This window comes from Capricornis sumatraensis, chromosome 6 (assembly GCF_032405125.1).
Source record: "Capricornis sumatraensis isolate serow.1 chromosome 6, serow.2, whole genome shotgun sequence".
NCBI lineage: Eukaryota > Metazoa > Chordata > Mammalia > Artiodactyla > Bovidae > Capricornis > Capricornis sumatraensis.
In genome coordinates this window covers 100390903-100406898 of record NC_091074.1, presented here as the reverse complement: position 1 = coordinate 100406898, position 15996 = coordinate 100390903, and the positions used below count along the sequence as shown (strand labels likewise).

Here is a 15996-nt window from a genome sequence, read left to right as displayed (position 1 = left end):
GGGGCGGATGGGGGAATCTCATTCATTTCAAGCAAGAATTCTAGGAAGGTCTCAACAATTTCTCAGTTCTCTGAATTCTTACAGCTTTTGGCCCTTACCTCTCGGATGATATCTTTCTTTTTCCATCTTGTGCTGTAAGTAATCACCGTCTTTAATGCTTCAATTCACTCAGTAATCAGTAAATTTTCTGAGTAGGGACCATCTCTACATGCCCCCAATGTTGTATATGTCAAAACATAACTGGATAAATGATGCCCTGTAAAGGAATGATTGAATAAATATTGCCCTTTCTTCAACGTCCAGGGCATGGTCAGACCATCTGTTCACTTCATCTAATACCATGCTCTCCCTTGACCTCCCTGCTCTGGCCAAAGTGGCCTTTAAGTTTGTCTTACCTGATGTGCTCCTCTGCCCCAGTCTGCACCCAGAGGTCTTTCTTCCTGGAATACATATCCCTGCTCAAATATCCAGTTAACTCCTCCCTGAGATTTCAGCTCAATCATCACTTCTACAACAGGGGTTTTGTTCATCTTTCTGACTAAATCAAATTCCTATTGTGTGACCTGTCATCTGTGATGCTCACCATGGGTTCACCTGTACATTTATGGGCATGATAATTCAGTTAATAGGCATCTTCCCTATGAATAGTAATCTCCATAAGGACAGAGACAGGTGGGAAAGTATTTGCCTTAGGTCACTACCGTATGCCTTTCATATTTCAGAAGCTCAATAAATATTTGTGCAGAAAACAAAGGAGTAGCTGAGTGTATCCGCATGTCTATATATGCAAATAGTCTATTAGAATTAGAATTTTCCAAGCTAGTATCCAGTAGGCAATAATTATAATATCTACCATATTTGTATCTACTATATGCTAGGCACAGAGTCTAATACTTTATGCATTCTATCTCATTTAATCCTGAAAATAATGCTATAAGTTAGCAATTGTATCCTTGTTTTACAGATGAGCAAACAGTGCTTCAGACAAGTAACTCAACCCAAGATCACACAGTTGTTAAATAGCAAAATTATGATTAAAAAGCCATATATTCCAAAGCTCATTTTAAATACCATCCCAGAATTACAGAAGAAAATCAACATAGTACTCTTGATCCTTTTGACTATACATGATGAACATAAAAGGCTGAGCAAATAGTGCTACATCCTTAAAGCCAAAACACTTAGTAAAGAGTAGATTTCTCAGGGGACTGTTTCTTGTTCACAGAAAACGCCATCTCCTGGCACATAGTAGGTGCTCAACATATATGTATTAAATGGATTTTTTTTTTTTTAGAAGTAGAGTTGGTAGCTCAGCTGGCAAAGAATCCACCTGCAGTGCAGGAGACCCAGTTCGATTCCTGAGTCGGGAAGATCTGGAGAAGGGATAGGCTACCCACTCCAGTATTCTTGGGCTTCCCTGGTGGCTCAGATGGTAAAGAATCCGCCTTCAGTGTGGGAGACCTGGATTTGATCCCAGGTTGGGAAGATCCCCTGGAGGAGGGCATGGCAACCCACGCCAGTATTCTTTCCTGGAGAATCCCCATGGGTGGAGTAGCCTGGTGGGCTGCACTCCATGGGGTCGCAAAGAGTCAGACACAACTGAATGACTAAGCAAGCACAGAGTTGACTTATGATATTACTTTCAGGTTTACAACATAGGGATTCACTATTTTTATAGCTTATACTCCATATAAAGATATTATAAAATATTGGTCATATTTTCCCTGTGCTATACATTACATCCTTATATCTTATTCATTTTATACCCAGTCCTTCATACCTCTTAATCACCCACTCCCTCTCGTGTGCCTCCCACCACAACTTTCCTCAGTCAGAACCACTAGTTTGTTCTCTGTGAGTTGGTTTCTGTATTATAATATTCATTTGTCTTATTTTTCAGATTCCACATATAAGTGAAAACATACAGTATTTGTCTTTCTCTGATTTATTTCACTTAGCATAACACACCCTCCAGGTCCATCCATGTTGCTGCAACATTTGTTAAATGGATTTAAACTTCAAACAAGATTTGTCACATCAAAGAATGATAAAACTGATAAATCCAGAGTCAAACTTCTGCTTTGAGAAAGCAAAAAAAGGAGTAGGAAAGGGAAGAATAAGGAGACAGGGTACAAAATTAGGGGCTCAGAGTCCTTTTGAGTCCTTAATGTGTTCTGATGTGCTATTTGGGGTGCTTTTAAAAAAGGTAGATGTTATCCCACTTAGACCTATAATGACACCACCACTATATTATTTATAAGTCGCAGGTGAGAACTCTGATGCTCGTGAAAGGTTTTAACATTTTTTGAAGTTTTTTTTTTTTTAATGGGGACCATTTTTCAAGTCTTTATTGAATTTGTTACAACATTATTTCTGTTGTGTGCAATCTGTTTTTGTTTTCTTTTCTGGTCGTGAGGAATCTTAGTTCCCCCACCAGGGACTGAACTCACACCCCCTGCATTGGAAGACAAAGTCTTAACCACTTGACCACCATGAAAGTCCTTCATGAAAGGTTTTAAACTTAGAGCTATATTGTTCCACATTCTACATGGTGGCCACCTCAATACAAATAGATGTTAAAAATGTTGACCAGTGAAATCACAGAAACGTGAGGGCTTCCACCTGTAAAGCTTGCAGAGTAACTATGTGAATTACTCAGAAGCCTGTTCTCCTGACTAACTTGGAAGATGAAGTTTTACCTGATTCTCAATTCTCATTACTTCTGTTTCTATTTTCCAACGTCAGCTATATTTGCACATAACCCTTCACAGTCCTTTTTTCTTTTTTTGAAAACTGTTGAGGACAAGAAAATGGCTTATTGAAAATGGAAATGGTGTCAGGATCCTAATTTCTTCCAGAACAACCAGTCAATCCTTTTAACATGCTCACTTTAGTGAATGTCCAGCAATCCACATCCCTTCATAGTGATAAAGAGAGTGACAAATAGCATTTTTCATGGAAATGACTAAGAATAATGGCTGGAGAATACTGAAACAATAACACTAAGTCGCATAATAATGCTGAACTACAGAGTTTATGAAATGTGGAACAATGGGAAACTCAACTTCACATTGACTAAAATTTCAGATCCAACATCACATTATCTCCTCTACAAGGCAGTAAAGCAGTTCCAACTGCTCACTGAATTATTTCAAGGAAGTGGTACCATCTTCCTGGTATTGTCTGTTTGACCATTAAATTAGTTAACTCTGGGGACAATATTTCTCCTTCTACATAACATTTCTATATGCAGTCCCTCTTCTCACTCAGAATAGACAAGTGAATGTGAACGTGAAAGTCGCTCAGTCATATCCAAATCTTTGTGACCCCATGAACTATACAGTCCATGGAATTCTCCAGGCCAGAATACTGAAGTGGGTAGCCTTTCTTTTCTCCAGGGGATCTTCCCAACCCAGGGATCGAACCCAGGTCTCCAGCATTGTGAGCAGATTCTTTGCCATCTGAGCCACAGAGAATACATAAAGCAGATGACGATTATCACCACTTTACAGATGAGGACAGTGAGGCTAGGACAATAACAGCTCCTCTAATAGCTCACAGCTAATGGGGCAGAGCAGGGACTGGAACCTGGTCTATTTAATTCCTATGCTCTCACCACTGCACCTCACTACCTCCTAAAAACACACCACATAAAGGAAGATACTTACTTAATTAAGAGTTTCCACACTAATGACTCCTTCCTAAAGAATGACCTTCAGAACATTACTCAGGAGAAAGTCGTGAGGAATCCGCAGGAGTACGAGTGAGGTTCATCACGGCTTGCCTGCAATGGAAAATTTGCCATCAGCCACCAAAGAACACTACACTGGAACATCTGAAGTTAATCCTGGCAAAATACTGAGAGTAGCAAGTGGCATAGTGTACACGGTATACAAGGAGTGTTCATCAAATGGACATACATACACTTAAGTGCTCAGGCTTCCAAGTATTCTTTCTTTAAGCCTTCATCTCCACCAGCAGGGTAAACAATAACAAAATTAGTAATAATAATGACTGTTTATCTTATTGGCTAGTAACAGCTTTAATCCACATACAACTGTATGAAATACATTATTAGCTTCATTTTATGATTGGGAAAACTGACATTAAACAACTCGTCCAAGCTACTTACAGCTATTAAGTGGACAGTTAAGATTCAATTGTCCTGTTTTACCAAACACAAGTCTGTGTGCCCCATGCAGAGTGAGGCCAAACAATACCAAAAGTTCAGAGTTTGGAGCAGAGAAAGGGTAACTGCAAGGCCATTCAAGGAGACAGGTGACTCATGCCTAAAAACCCCCAAACTCCCTGAAAGTTTACAGCAAAGCCCTCTCATAGGAAAAGTGAAGGAGGGATGTGATTAGTTGTTGCAAACTTCTTGGGGTCAAATCCTTTGTTCTTCAGGTCACGATGTTCCTGTAAACTTCCACAAAAGCACATGTTACTCTCTGTTCTGACAAGAAAGGGCAGGGGAGGCATTCAATTCTGTCTCCTTGCCTGCTTGTGGCTTTGAACACTTAAATGCTGCAGGCAAAGTAACATTGTTACCCCTTACTTTACTTGTTCAAGATCCCAAGGCTTGACTTTCATCCTTCAGGGTCCAGCCCTTTGGCTAAGTCCATTTTCAGACCAGTACCCTGCCCAGCCTGGCGTGCTTAGTCCATGGGGTCACAAAGAGTGGAGCACAGTTTGGTGATGGAACAACAACCCTGCCCAGAAGCATTTGATCCACGCAGTCCGGGTCCTCCCTCCAGTGCCCAGGCCCCGCTGAAGAGGCAGGTCTCACCTGGCGGTGCTCTCAGGGCCAGGTCCCCGGACCCTGCCCAGCTGTCATCACTGAGGGAGCCAGGCGCCCAGGACGACCCAGCCAGGCCTCAGGCTGCTCAGACTCCCCAAACGAGGACTGGTCTCAAGCACTGTGAGCCAGCATGACTGCTGCTGCCATTAGGTCGCAGGGGGTGGGGCAGAGGTTCACCACCACTTCAAGGCCTGGACCCACCCAGTGGGCGGCCATAGCAAGAGCTCTGCAGGGCGCATTGCTCAGCCTGCCTGTCCCCAGGCCCCCAGCTCACCTGCCGGCCTGACACCAGAAGGCCTGGAGTGCCCGTGGGAGAAGGCCACAATCTGCCTCTCACCACGCTCACAGGCACAAGGACCTCGGTCCAGCTGACTATTGGCCAGGCTGGATCTCCCACCACCACCGCTGAGGCGCTAATGGTCCCTGGTTAAAGGTCTCGCGCTGAAGGTCGTGATCTCACTAACACCCAGCTGTGTGCCTGCCCCACCCCTAACACACTACTCTAAATTCCTTCCACTCAACCATGCTTCTTTCAGATCTAGTTAATTTAGTCCAGATAATAATTCAGTCATCAAATATTTTAGCCTCTAGACCTTTACTTTGCTTTCTTATTACTATTATTTTATTTATTTGGCCGCACTGGGTCATAGTTGGGGCAGGCAGGATCTTCAATCTTCCTTGCATCATGCAGGATCTTTAGTTACAGCATGTAGGATCTAGCTCCCTCAGTGAGGAGGCAGGGTCTGGGGACCTGGCCCTGTGGGCACCGCCGGCTGAGACCTGACTCTTTAGCCAGGCCTGGGCACCGGAAGGAGGACCCAGACTGAGTGCTAGATGAACGCTCCTGGGCAGAGTTGTTACTGTTCAGTCACTAAGTCATGTCTGACTGTTTGCACTCATTGACTGCAGCACGCCAGGTTGGGATCCAGCCTGGGCCCCCTGCTTTGGGAGCATGGAGTCTTAGCCACTGGACCACCAGAGAAGTCCCTCCTTTTCTTTTAAACTGTGTAGACCTAATGGTAAGGTATTCCATGGCTTTGTTGTGCCAGTTTCAGCATGACTACCTTTAGGCTGATATTTTGGCTGAACTAAAGCACAAAAAAGGTGCCAACCTTTTTTAAAATGAGGGAGCGTTTGCCTCTTCCAGTTTGATTTAGGGTCCTAGGAGTGCCCCAAGTCCCTTTAAAATGAATGTTCTTGAACCAAATGTATTAATACTTTGTATGCACTTGGAGGAACTGATGTGTTCCTAAAGGAAGAAAGAATCTGGGGAATGGCGGTGAGATTCACCATCAACAAAATAGGAACAAACCCAGCTGAAGCAAGGTGGGAGAGAGTGAGACAGCCTAAGGGCCTCTTATACTCCCAAAACACAGCAAAAGCTTCTCAGGGTACATTGTAGCCATTCCCCAAAGTGATCTTCAGGACAGTCATCAGGCACTAGCCCAACAAAAATAAGGAGTGGGTTTGAGATGATGTATTTGAAATAATAAGCTGACAGAGGTCTTGGGACCTAAGGTCTTGGGATCTGTATCTTCCTGAAAAGTGCCCTGAATTCAGTATTGTGTGTATTCCTCAGGAATACGTTACTTCCTGTAGATGATCCATATGAGAAATTTAGTGTGATATCTGGACAGTCTCTTACAAAGACCCTGAACCCAATGTTGTAAAAAAGGTCAGTAGTCACTGCATCAGAAAGATGTCAATCCTGGCTTTCCCTCCCAGAGAATTAAAAAAAAAAAAAACACTTGAGCCTTGAACAGTGCCAGGGGGTTTAGGGGTGCCAACCATCTGTTCAGTGGAAAATCTTCAATTTTATAGTCAGCCCTGGGTATCCTTTCTCAGTATCCATGGTTATGTGTCAGAGTATTCAACCAACGCCAACCCAGCAGTACTGTAGTATTTACTATCGAAAAATATCTGCATATAAGTGGACCCACATGGTTGAAACCCATGTTGTTCAAGGATCAACTGTTGATGCATATATGACACCGACGCTTTGATGTATTATCTCATTTAGTCCTTAGAGGAGGTCTGCAAATAAGCATCAGGAGCCCCTGCTTGCAGTTCACGCAGTCATTCAACATATGTTAAACACTTACCGCATTTCAGGCACTGCGCTGGGGATACTGAAGCGATTAATACAGAGGCAGCCCCACCCCCTTGGAGTTCACTTTCCAAGAGAAGAAGGAAAAGTAAAGACGTGAGAAGATTTTAAAAATAGCAAGAGAGATAAAGGTTAAGGTGCTGAAAGGATTCAGAAAGGGGACTTCTCCCCCAGCTCCCCTCTCTCCTACTTCTCCTATGTTACGCCCTGCAAGCTTCCCTCTCCCACCCCTTCTTTTCTCCTCCTCTTCTCTCACCCACTCCTCCACCTGGCTCCCAGCACCTCCTATTTTCTCAACTGGTTGCCCGAAGCAGGGGGAGGGGGAGGGGGTAAGAAAGGGATGGGGGCAGGCGCGGGGGGAAGAGACGTCCCCGCGAGCCTGCTCCACCTGGCCCTCCACCTGCGGGCACAACGGTCTCTCTTTAGCCGCGTGTGCGCTCACCGCCCCTGCTCCCTCCGCCGACCCTATGAGCAACAGACTGGCTCCAGAATGGGAAATGAGGCCAGTTCCCCGGAGGAGCTATGCTCGCACTTTGACAAAGATGAAATTAAAAGGCTGCGCAAGCGGTTTAAGAAGCTGGACTTGGACGGTTCCAGCGCTCTGAGCGTCAAAGAGTTCACGTCCATACCGGAGCTGCAGAAGAACCCGCTGGTGCAGCGGGTGATCGACGTCTTCGACACCGACGGCGACGGACAGGTGGACTTCCAGGAATTCATCTTGGGGACCTCCCAGTTCAGCGTCCGGGGAGATGAGGAGCAGAAGCTGAGGTTTGCTTTCAGCATCTACGACATGGACAAAGACGGCTACATTTCCAACGGGGAGCTCTTCCAGGTGCTGAAGATGATGGTGGGGGACAATCTGAAAGACTGGCAGTTACAGCAGCTGGTGGACAAAACCATCATCCTCCTGGACAAAGACGGGGACGGGAAAATCTCCTTCCAGGAATTCAGTGCTGTGGTCAGAAGCCTGGAGGTCCACAAGCACTTGGTGACCATTGTGTGAGTTTTATAAGGTCGCCACTCAACAACAACTTTTTCTTTCTTCCTTATCTCTTTAAAGATCTGCCCAAGAGGCCCAGTAACTGCCATCTCTGACCTGCTGGAAAGTGTCTCTCTTACTGAAGCAAGCTCTTCCAGCCTCTTGACCACCTACCTCAGTGTTACTAACTCTTCTGCTCTCAATGATTCAGGCTAATGCCTTGAGTTGGGGAGAATATGATGAAAGAGCATGGAGGGAAAAGAAAAGGAAACAGCTTTTATGAATGTATTTTTTTTTCTTTGTTTTGATTCAGAAACCAAACTACAAAGAATGGAGAGAACTTTTAAAGTTCAAAAATAAGAAAATATACATCTTCTCCTTTACTTCTCATGGTTTTATATATGGGGGAAAATTCCCAAAAGGTGCTAGGTGAACTATTTTCATTTACTTGTGGTGTTCAAGCATCTTTTAACAGATAATTAATTACTTATTGTAGCAAGAGGGATGAATCTATTTCTCTTGGCTGAGAATCTTTTAATCACCTCTCTCTGGGCAACAAAAGCCCATCTTTCCCTTTTGAAAGCCTCAGACCACTCCCCACAGTACATCCAGAAATCTTGGAGCAAGTCCTATGGGCTAGGAATCCAGCTGGGTTCCTTCTGTCTCATTGCTCCAGCTCCTTTACAGTTTCTGTTCGGGCAGAAATTCAGAGGCCTTGTAAGGAAGGCCAAGACAAAATCCCCAGTCTATCAGTCTCAGAGAAGGTGGCTTTTCAGGCTTGACTGCCCACCCCAGTATTAAGTTCAGTTAATGGGGCTTCCACACAAACAGGACAGAGAACTGCCTGGGAAGCTCATGCATGCATGCGTGCTCAGTTGCTTCAGTCCTGTCCGTCCCTTTGACACCCTATAGACTGTAGCCCACCAGGCTCCTCCATCCATGGGATTCTCCAGGCAAGAATACTGGAGTGGGTTGCCATGTCCTATTCCAGGGGATCTTCCTGAGTGAGGGATTGAACCCACATCTCCTGGGTCTCTTGTATTGCAGGCAGATTCTTTACTGCTGAGCCACCAGGGAAGCCCTTCCTGGGAAGCTCTCTCACCTGCAGTACCCAGTGGGAGAGAATGGGCCACACTCAGAGTCCTTCCCACAGGCAGAAGTGGTGGTAATTCCAGCTGCAGTGGACTCTCCCCAGGGTGTGGAGGTGGTATTGCTCCTGGCATTCAAAAGATGCAGAGATGAACAGGTACACCTCTGCAGCAGGAGTGGATGCTGTCTACACTGACAAAACTTTTTTTTTAAGTCTGACCTGGACCTGGCAGGGAAGTTGAGAGTTCTCTCATTGGGGAAGCCTTGTCTCTAATGTAACAGTCAGCCCAGTGTCCCTCACACCCTAATAAACCTGCAGCCAAGATGTGCTGAAGCTGTTCTTACTGGGTGAGAACAAAAGTGTGTGCTTCCCTCCCCAGTTCCATGTCCAGTGATGTCATGTCAATAGCTTCAGACCAGCCATTGTGGGAGTAGTAAGAACTCATGGAAAAGAGCAAAAAGTTGTAGTTGTTTTTGTTGTGCTTGTTTGGGAGAGCCAGTGTACCAGTAAGTACACTGTTCTCGTACCCTAGATTTTACCAGCTCTCTATGTCCCGCTTACTACTGCCAGTTCGCAGGACAATAAGACATACTCTCCCTACATGCACTTAGCCAAGGTACAAACCCTAGGTGATTTTCTTTTTTCAGGACAAGGAAGATCCATTTCTAGATTTATTATCCTTATATTTTGAAAAGGCTGGTAGCTAGTCTTGCTTCCCCCAAAAGTAGGGCAAATAAACCCCCAAATTTCATTATTGGCACTATGCCATACTTTTTATTTTATAAATTACTTATGAGCCACAAAGAATAGATGTGCCTGCCACTTAAATTCCTGTGTAGTCCTAAAAATAAATGTATCAATAATCAGTAAATGTTCCCGATCCTGTAGTTATACGAGTCCTATGCCAATTTCAGGGTGACAGTGCAAAGATTCAGACACACCTGAGTTTGGATTCAGTTACAACTGGGTTTTTATCACAGTCACTTGTTACCAGCTGTGCGAGCCCAAGCTCTTACTTAACCTCTCTCTGTCATTTCTCCTGGTTAAAATGAGGCTCCATCCCCAGGTTACTCTGAGAATTCCAAAAGATAAAACATGTTAAGTGCTAGTGCACAACACGCTCACTCTCCATGTCCTTTCGTCCTCTTTTACTCAATCAGAATATAAGGGAAAAGGAGGCCTCTGGGTTCCTTCTGAACCCTTACTTGGTACTTAGCCACACCTGCTCTCAGATTAGCAGGACATTTGTGTATTCCTAATCCAGAAAGGAAACAATGTCAAGGTCCTCTGCACCCTACAGGCTGCATCTTCTTCTTCTTCTTTAATTTTCATTTATTTAGTTGACTTTATCAGGTCTTAGTTGGGGCATGACAGCTTAGTTTCTTCCTTGGTATGTGGGATCTTAGTTCCCTGACCAGGGATCAAACCTGTGTCCCTTACATTGCAAGGCAGATTCTTAACCACTGGACCACCAGGGAAGTCCCTAGCAACAGACTTCTTGACTGAGAATTTAAAAGAGAAAGGAGGACTCATTCTAGCCCAACCTATTTGACTTTGTGGAAGAAACCTTTCATGAGAAAAGTGAGCTTGTGTAATGCCAGCCAAGAGGACTTCTGAAAGAGAGACACTATTTGTATGTTCTGCAACGTGCACACTAAAATACAGTTTAAAATTAGGACCTAGGGTTTGAAACATGTTGGATTACATATTCAAATTTAACAAGAGGAAAAAACATTTCAGCTTCTGGAGTGGCTGGAATTCACAAGCTAATTGCTCAATCAGTCTACCTAATGTATTGGGTTGGCCAAAATGTTTGTTTGGGTTTTTCCCACTAATGTCTTAGGAAAAACCAGAAGGAACTTTTTGAACAACCCAATAGTTACCCAAGGCTCTGTGGCAGTGACCTTAAACTGTGCACCTGTTTCTAGCCTCAGCAACTGGAAAGATCTGATTATATGAATATTTGGGAAAAAAGATCACATTTACTTCCATATTAGAATGCTTTGACTCTTCTCTGCTAATTGCCAAGTTGCCAACAAATCTCATTCTGTACAGTTCCTTGGAGTGATAATAGTAGTTGATGCTTATTGAACAGCTGTTCTAGGCCCTATTACATTTGTTATACCATTTAATCATTGTAACAACACTGTGGGGTGGGTGCCTTCATCTCAGTTTTACAGATGATGCTATAGAGCGATCTAGAAGCTACCCCAAGGTATCCAGCTGGTAAGTGGCAAAGCAAGGACTTGAACCATGCTCTCTGACCACAAATGGTGAGCTCCCTGCACTGCCTCCTATTTTTGAGGCTTCTGTATTTACCTGCCTCAAATTATTCCTAAAAGCCTTGCTAAAGTAATCAAACCAAGCTTCAATTTTTACAAAAAGATAATTGTTTATTAAGGAGAAAGGAGCTCTTACCTCCTTGGTCCTATGCATTGCAAAAAATTAAAAATATTAGGCAAGGCAATCTTAGATCATCTTCCACCTTCATCTCATCTTGAGAAATCAGTGACAGCATTTAGATTAAACTAGTAACAGCAACCAATATGCTTTGATGCTGCAAACGTCAGTAACAATATGTTGTTGTGAATCCTATATTAATGGATTGTGTCTGCTCTCTACCATATGTTGCAATCCCCAAATCAACTAGACAATTTTTTTTGAAATGTAGGGGGCAAAATATGTCCTTAACATAGTTGATTTATTCTCTATATTGCTGTAAAGGAATCTTCAAGGAAAAATCTTCAGGAATTTTTTTTTTTTTTTTTACAAATCCCATTCTTCACTTATGCTATTGATTTTCTCTGTTAGGATTTAAAGTGTGTCGTGAATCTGGCTATTGTGTTTTATCTATTTCCCATGCTTTGAAAAGAAGGAGGCTTGGCTGTTTGTAAGACAAGGTGGCATGGTGAAAAAGGAGTCAGGTTGGGACTTTCCTGGCAGTCCAGTGGTTAAGACTCCACACTTCCAGTGCAGGGAACATTTCTATCCCTGGTCAGTAAACTAAGATCCCGCATGCCACACAGCACAGCCAAAAAAATTTTAAAAAAGAGGTGGCTAGACAGGATCAGAACTGGATGCCTCTTCTTTTGTATTGGCTGCTATACCTGTCCCACTGGCTGGTGATTGTGTGAACAGCAACAAACTATGTGTCCGGCTTTAAAGCATCCGCTGAGTCATAGTGAAAAACCACAACACTGAAAGGACACCAAAGTAGTAAAAGCTGTGTAGAGTAAAGATACAGCCTGGCAGTTCTTAGACTAAAGCTGACCCACAAGTAAATTTTGTTATTTTGCATGGTGTTTGTTCTCACAAGGTTTTGTGTATCTGCGTGTGTATGTGTATGTTACCAATATTTTTTTAATAGGATTTTAAGTAGAAATCAAAATCAGCATAAAGGAATGCAGCCCACCCTAGGATGGGTGTGGCCTTTTACTGGCTAAGGTACTTCTGCAGCGTGGAGCTGAAATTGTCTCAGTGAAGAGAAAGTCCGCTCTTAGTTTAAAAAAAAAAAAAAAAAAAAGGCGAGATGGATGAAATGTTCATTATTTTTCAAAAACAAAGCAATTGGGGACTTGCCTGGCAGTCCAGTTGTTAAGAATCCACCTGCCAATGCAGGAAACACGGGTTTGATTTCTGGTGCAGGGAGTTTCCACATGCTGTGGGGTGACTGAGCCAGTGCTCCTCAACTGCTGAGCCTGTGCTCCCGGCAACTGCTGAAGCCTGCACTCCCGGAGCCTGTGCTCCCTCACCAGAAACCACTTCAGGAAGAAGCTGGAGCTCCCCAACGAAGAACAGCCCCCGCTCACTGCAACTAGAGAAAGCCCTCACCCAGCAACGAAGACCTAGCACAGCCTAAAAATAAATAAATTTTTAAAAATAAAGCAATTGGGCATAAAACTTCCCAATGACTATTTTCTAACAACTGTTTCTAACTGAACAAGAGAGTTTCCAATAATCAAAACAAATGGAGTCATATAGAGTTCAAACATCTGCATAATAAAATCTAACAAAACAAAGCTAACAGGAAAATTTTAAATGAAGAAACATATGTAATGTATTAGGAAAGGGCTTGTTAGTTTTCTTCAGTAAAAATTCTCACTTTTTCTGAAATGTATAATTGAGCAAATGATATAAATATAGAATGTATACACATGGAGATAGGAAAAAAACAAACTTCGAAAAATAACCTCAAAAATTGAACACATACAAATTGGAATAAACAAAATAGAAAAAAAAATGATTAGTTGTAAAACAGAGTTGGCAAGGATGTTAACATTCTGTGCACCAGGGCATCTTGGGAATCACTGGAAATGGTTTTCACACTCTTAAGAACTATTTCATACAACACAAGGCATCAGAACAGTTCCATCATCTAACCTGGTAATCCCATCCATTGCAATATATATCTCAAGGAAAGAATCAAAAATTATTTTTAAAGTGCTCTATGCAAAAGATGTTTTTATTGTAGCAATATTTATATACATGTATACATAAGAAGCAATATTAAATATTTGACAGTTTGGGAATAAAGTGAATTATGATAAAATAATAGTTGCTAATATAAAGCCATTAAAGTTAATAAATAACTATAAATCAATACATTTTCAGATTAAGCTTTTTAAAAAGCATAATTATTAACATATAACAGTTTATAGCTCTGGAAAATATATATGCATATGGTCATAGTTTAGAAGAGACAATGAAGAACTGAAGATAATTGTTTATATAGGAAAATGATAATGTTGATTGCCTCAAATTTAATTTTTGGAAATATTTTTCTGAGTTGTTTTATTAACATTAAGACATTTCAAAAGACTGCACAGTGGAGCTAATTTAGCACACTGAGCACCAGGTCCAAGGGTAAAAGATGGTTGCCCAAACCTAGAAAGGGCCAGAGCTCTGGGAGTACCGAGGACAGAAAGGGGACGTGTCCTCAGCAACCTGGGCAGTGCCATGCTGAGGAGTCATTAAGCAGATTCCAGGTTAGAGGGATAGAAGTGCCACATCCCCCAGGACAAGGGACGCAGTGAGAAGTTCCTGCAGACCCTGATTTTACTGTCCATCTAGATTATTTTCTCATCCATATGTGTGAGCACTGTTAATAACTTCACTCAGGCAGCATCTCCCTGGATTTTGCAAATCATCTCCTGTTTTGTTTCGTGTTAAATGATCTTTCAATCTGTCTTCATTGATGAGAAAGTTGCAGATTGTATGAGTGAATACCTTCTTTCTACCTTTTCATGATTGTTGTTACAAGTTTTTTAGAAATCCCCAATTATTACATCACCCGGTCTTGCCCCATTGTCTTCTCCCAGGGAAACTCTTTCCCCTGGTAGCTCTGCTTGGTGCCTCTGGAGCCCTCACCTCATGCAGATGCAGGCCTCTGTCTTCTGTCCCCCCTCCTGCCTGGATAAAGGGCTGCATGTATAGACACAATTAGTCTGCCAAATTTTATTGAGCTACTGCTCTTCTGGGCAAAATATCAGGATGGCAAAAAAAAAAAAAAAAGGAAATCAGGTCTTCAAAATTAGAAACAGCATTTGCTTCCTCCCCATCCTGCTTCCAAGAATTTAGGAGTTAGCCATATTTTATAGGGTCCACAACCTGCCTTTTTTTTTTTCTTTGCTGTTGTTATTCAGTCACTAAGTCATATCCAGCTCTTTGCGACCCCATGGACTGCAGCACGCCAGGCTTCCCTATCCTTCACCATCTTCTGGAGTTTTCTCAGACTCACATCCATTGAGTCAGGGATGTCATCCAACCACTTCATCCTCCTTCTTTTGCCCCCAATCTTTCCCAGCATCAGGGTTTTTTCCAATGAGTCAGCTCTTCTCATCAGGTAGGCAAAGTACTGGAGCTTTACCTCTCACTAAAATGTTGTTCTTTCCCTATTTCAGCTCTCTAATTAAATTAAAAAAAATTATTTTCAAACCAGGATTTGATTTTACAGACTCAGAGAGCAAATTTATATATACAAAGTTTTAACACACCAGATCACTGAAAAAGAAAATGATTTCTCCTGGTTCTTTTAGCCCTAGTGCTCTGGGGGAAAGTACTTATTAAGTACGGGAATCCTTGAGAGTAACTGTAACTAAGTTATTTTTCAGGTATGTACTTCCTTTATTAAACATTTATTAGCACTTACTGTATACCAAGCCTCTAGAGACATGCAAAGAAAGGCAGAGCTGTACCCTGTCAGAGAAATTTTCCTAGAATGGGCTCACCCATCCATCTCAGCGTTCTGCAAGAGAAATAAAGTCTCTCTCAAAAGAAGTTATATTGACACCTCAGAGCTAGAGGAACTTTATGATGCTGAAGACACTGGAAATGATGGCTTCCACTACTTTCCAAGCCAAGTGCCTCTGCTTGAGATGTAAACTAGCTTACCTTGGGTCCTGTGCTTGGCCTCCTGTTAGCAAGGAGTGGGGAGTCTGTGATTGGTAGACACACCAAAACCAGGTGAAGTAGGGGAGGGCCATTCCCCAAGGAAAGGATCCTAAGCAAATAAAGCCAACACATTTCCTGCAGAAGCCAGTTGTAATATTAGTGTAAAAAATCTCCAATTTTTTACTTTATTAATTGTTAATATGCTTTTCCTCCCAGTTCCCATAATAGACCCCCAGATTGATGAACAGTGGCATTAGAAAGTCAGGATGGCAAGTTTTCCAAGTTCTCTGAGCCTCTTTCTCATCTATCAATTAAGAATATCAATCTCTTTCTCCATCACAGAATTATTCTAAAAATCTCTTGAGATCTATAAGAGTTTTGGGGGGTAGAAATATATACATCAATTTATATTATATAAAGATTCTAGGTTTCACATGCTTTCATCCACTCATTCCAAAAAACACTTTTTGAGAACCTAATAAGTGTTAGGCAGTGTTCTAGGCAATCAGGATATGCACTGGACAAATGAGCAAAATTCTTGGTTTCTTGGAGCTTACATTCTCCTTGAGGAGGGAAATAGACAGTAAATATGTGTTGTGTCAGGGGCAAAATAAAACAAGATAAGGGGAAGA

General features: G+C 42.4%; 2 protein-coding genes across 2 annotated transcripts in view; both read left to right on the top strand.

Annotated features, from left to right (window-relative positions):
* The window catches only part of GRIN3A (glutamate ionotropic receptor NMDA type subunit 3A), a 194266-nt gene that overhangs the window by 162176 nt on the left and 16094 nt on the right, over positions 1–15996 (top strand). The gene's annotated exons all lie outside the window — the stretch shown is intronic.
* Positions 7396–7908, top strand: PPP3R2 (protein phosphatase 3 regulatory subunit B, beta). Its single transcript, XM_068974754.1, has one exon. It carries the CDS (start codon positions 7396–7398, stop codon positions 7906–7908), a length of 513 nt encoding a protein of 170 aa, XP_068830855.1.

Coding starts and splice junctions, on each gene's coding strand:
- PPP3R2 (XM_068974754.1), top strand. CDS start 7,396: ATGGGAAATGAGGCCAGTTCCCCGGAGGAGCTATGCTCGCACTTTGAC.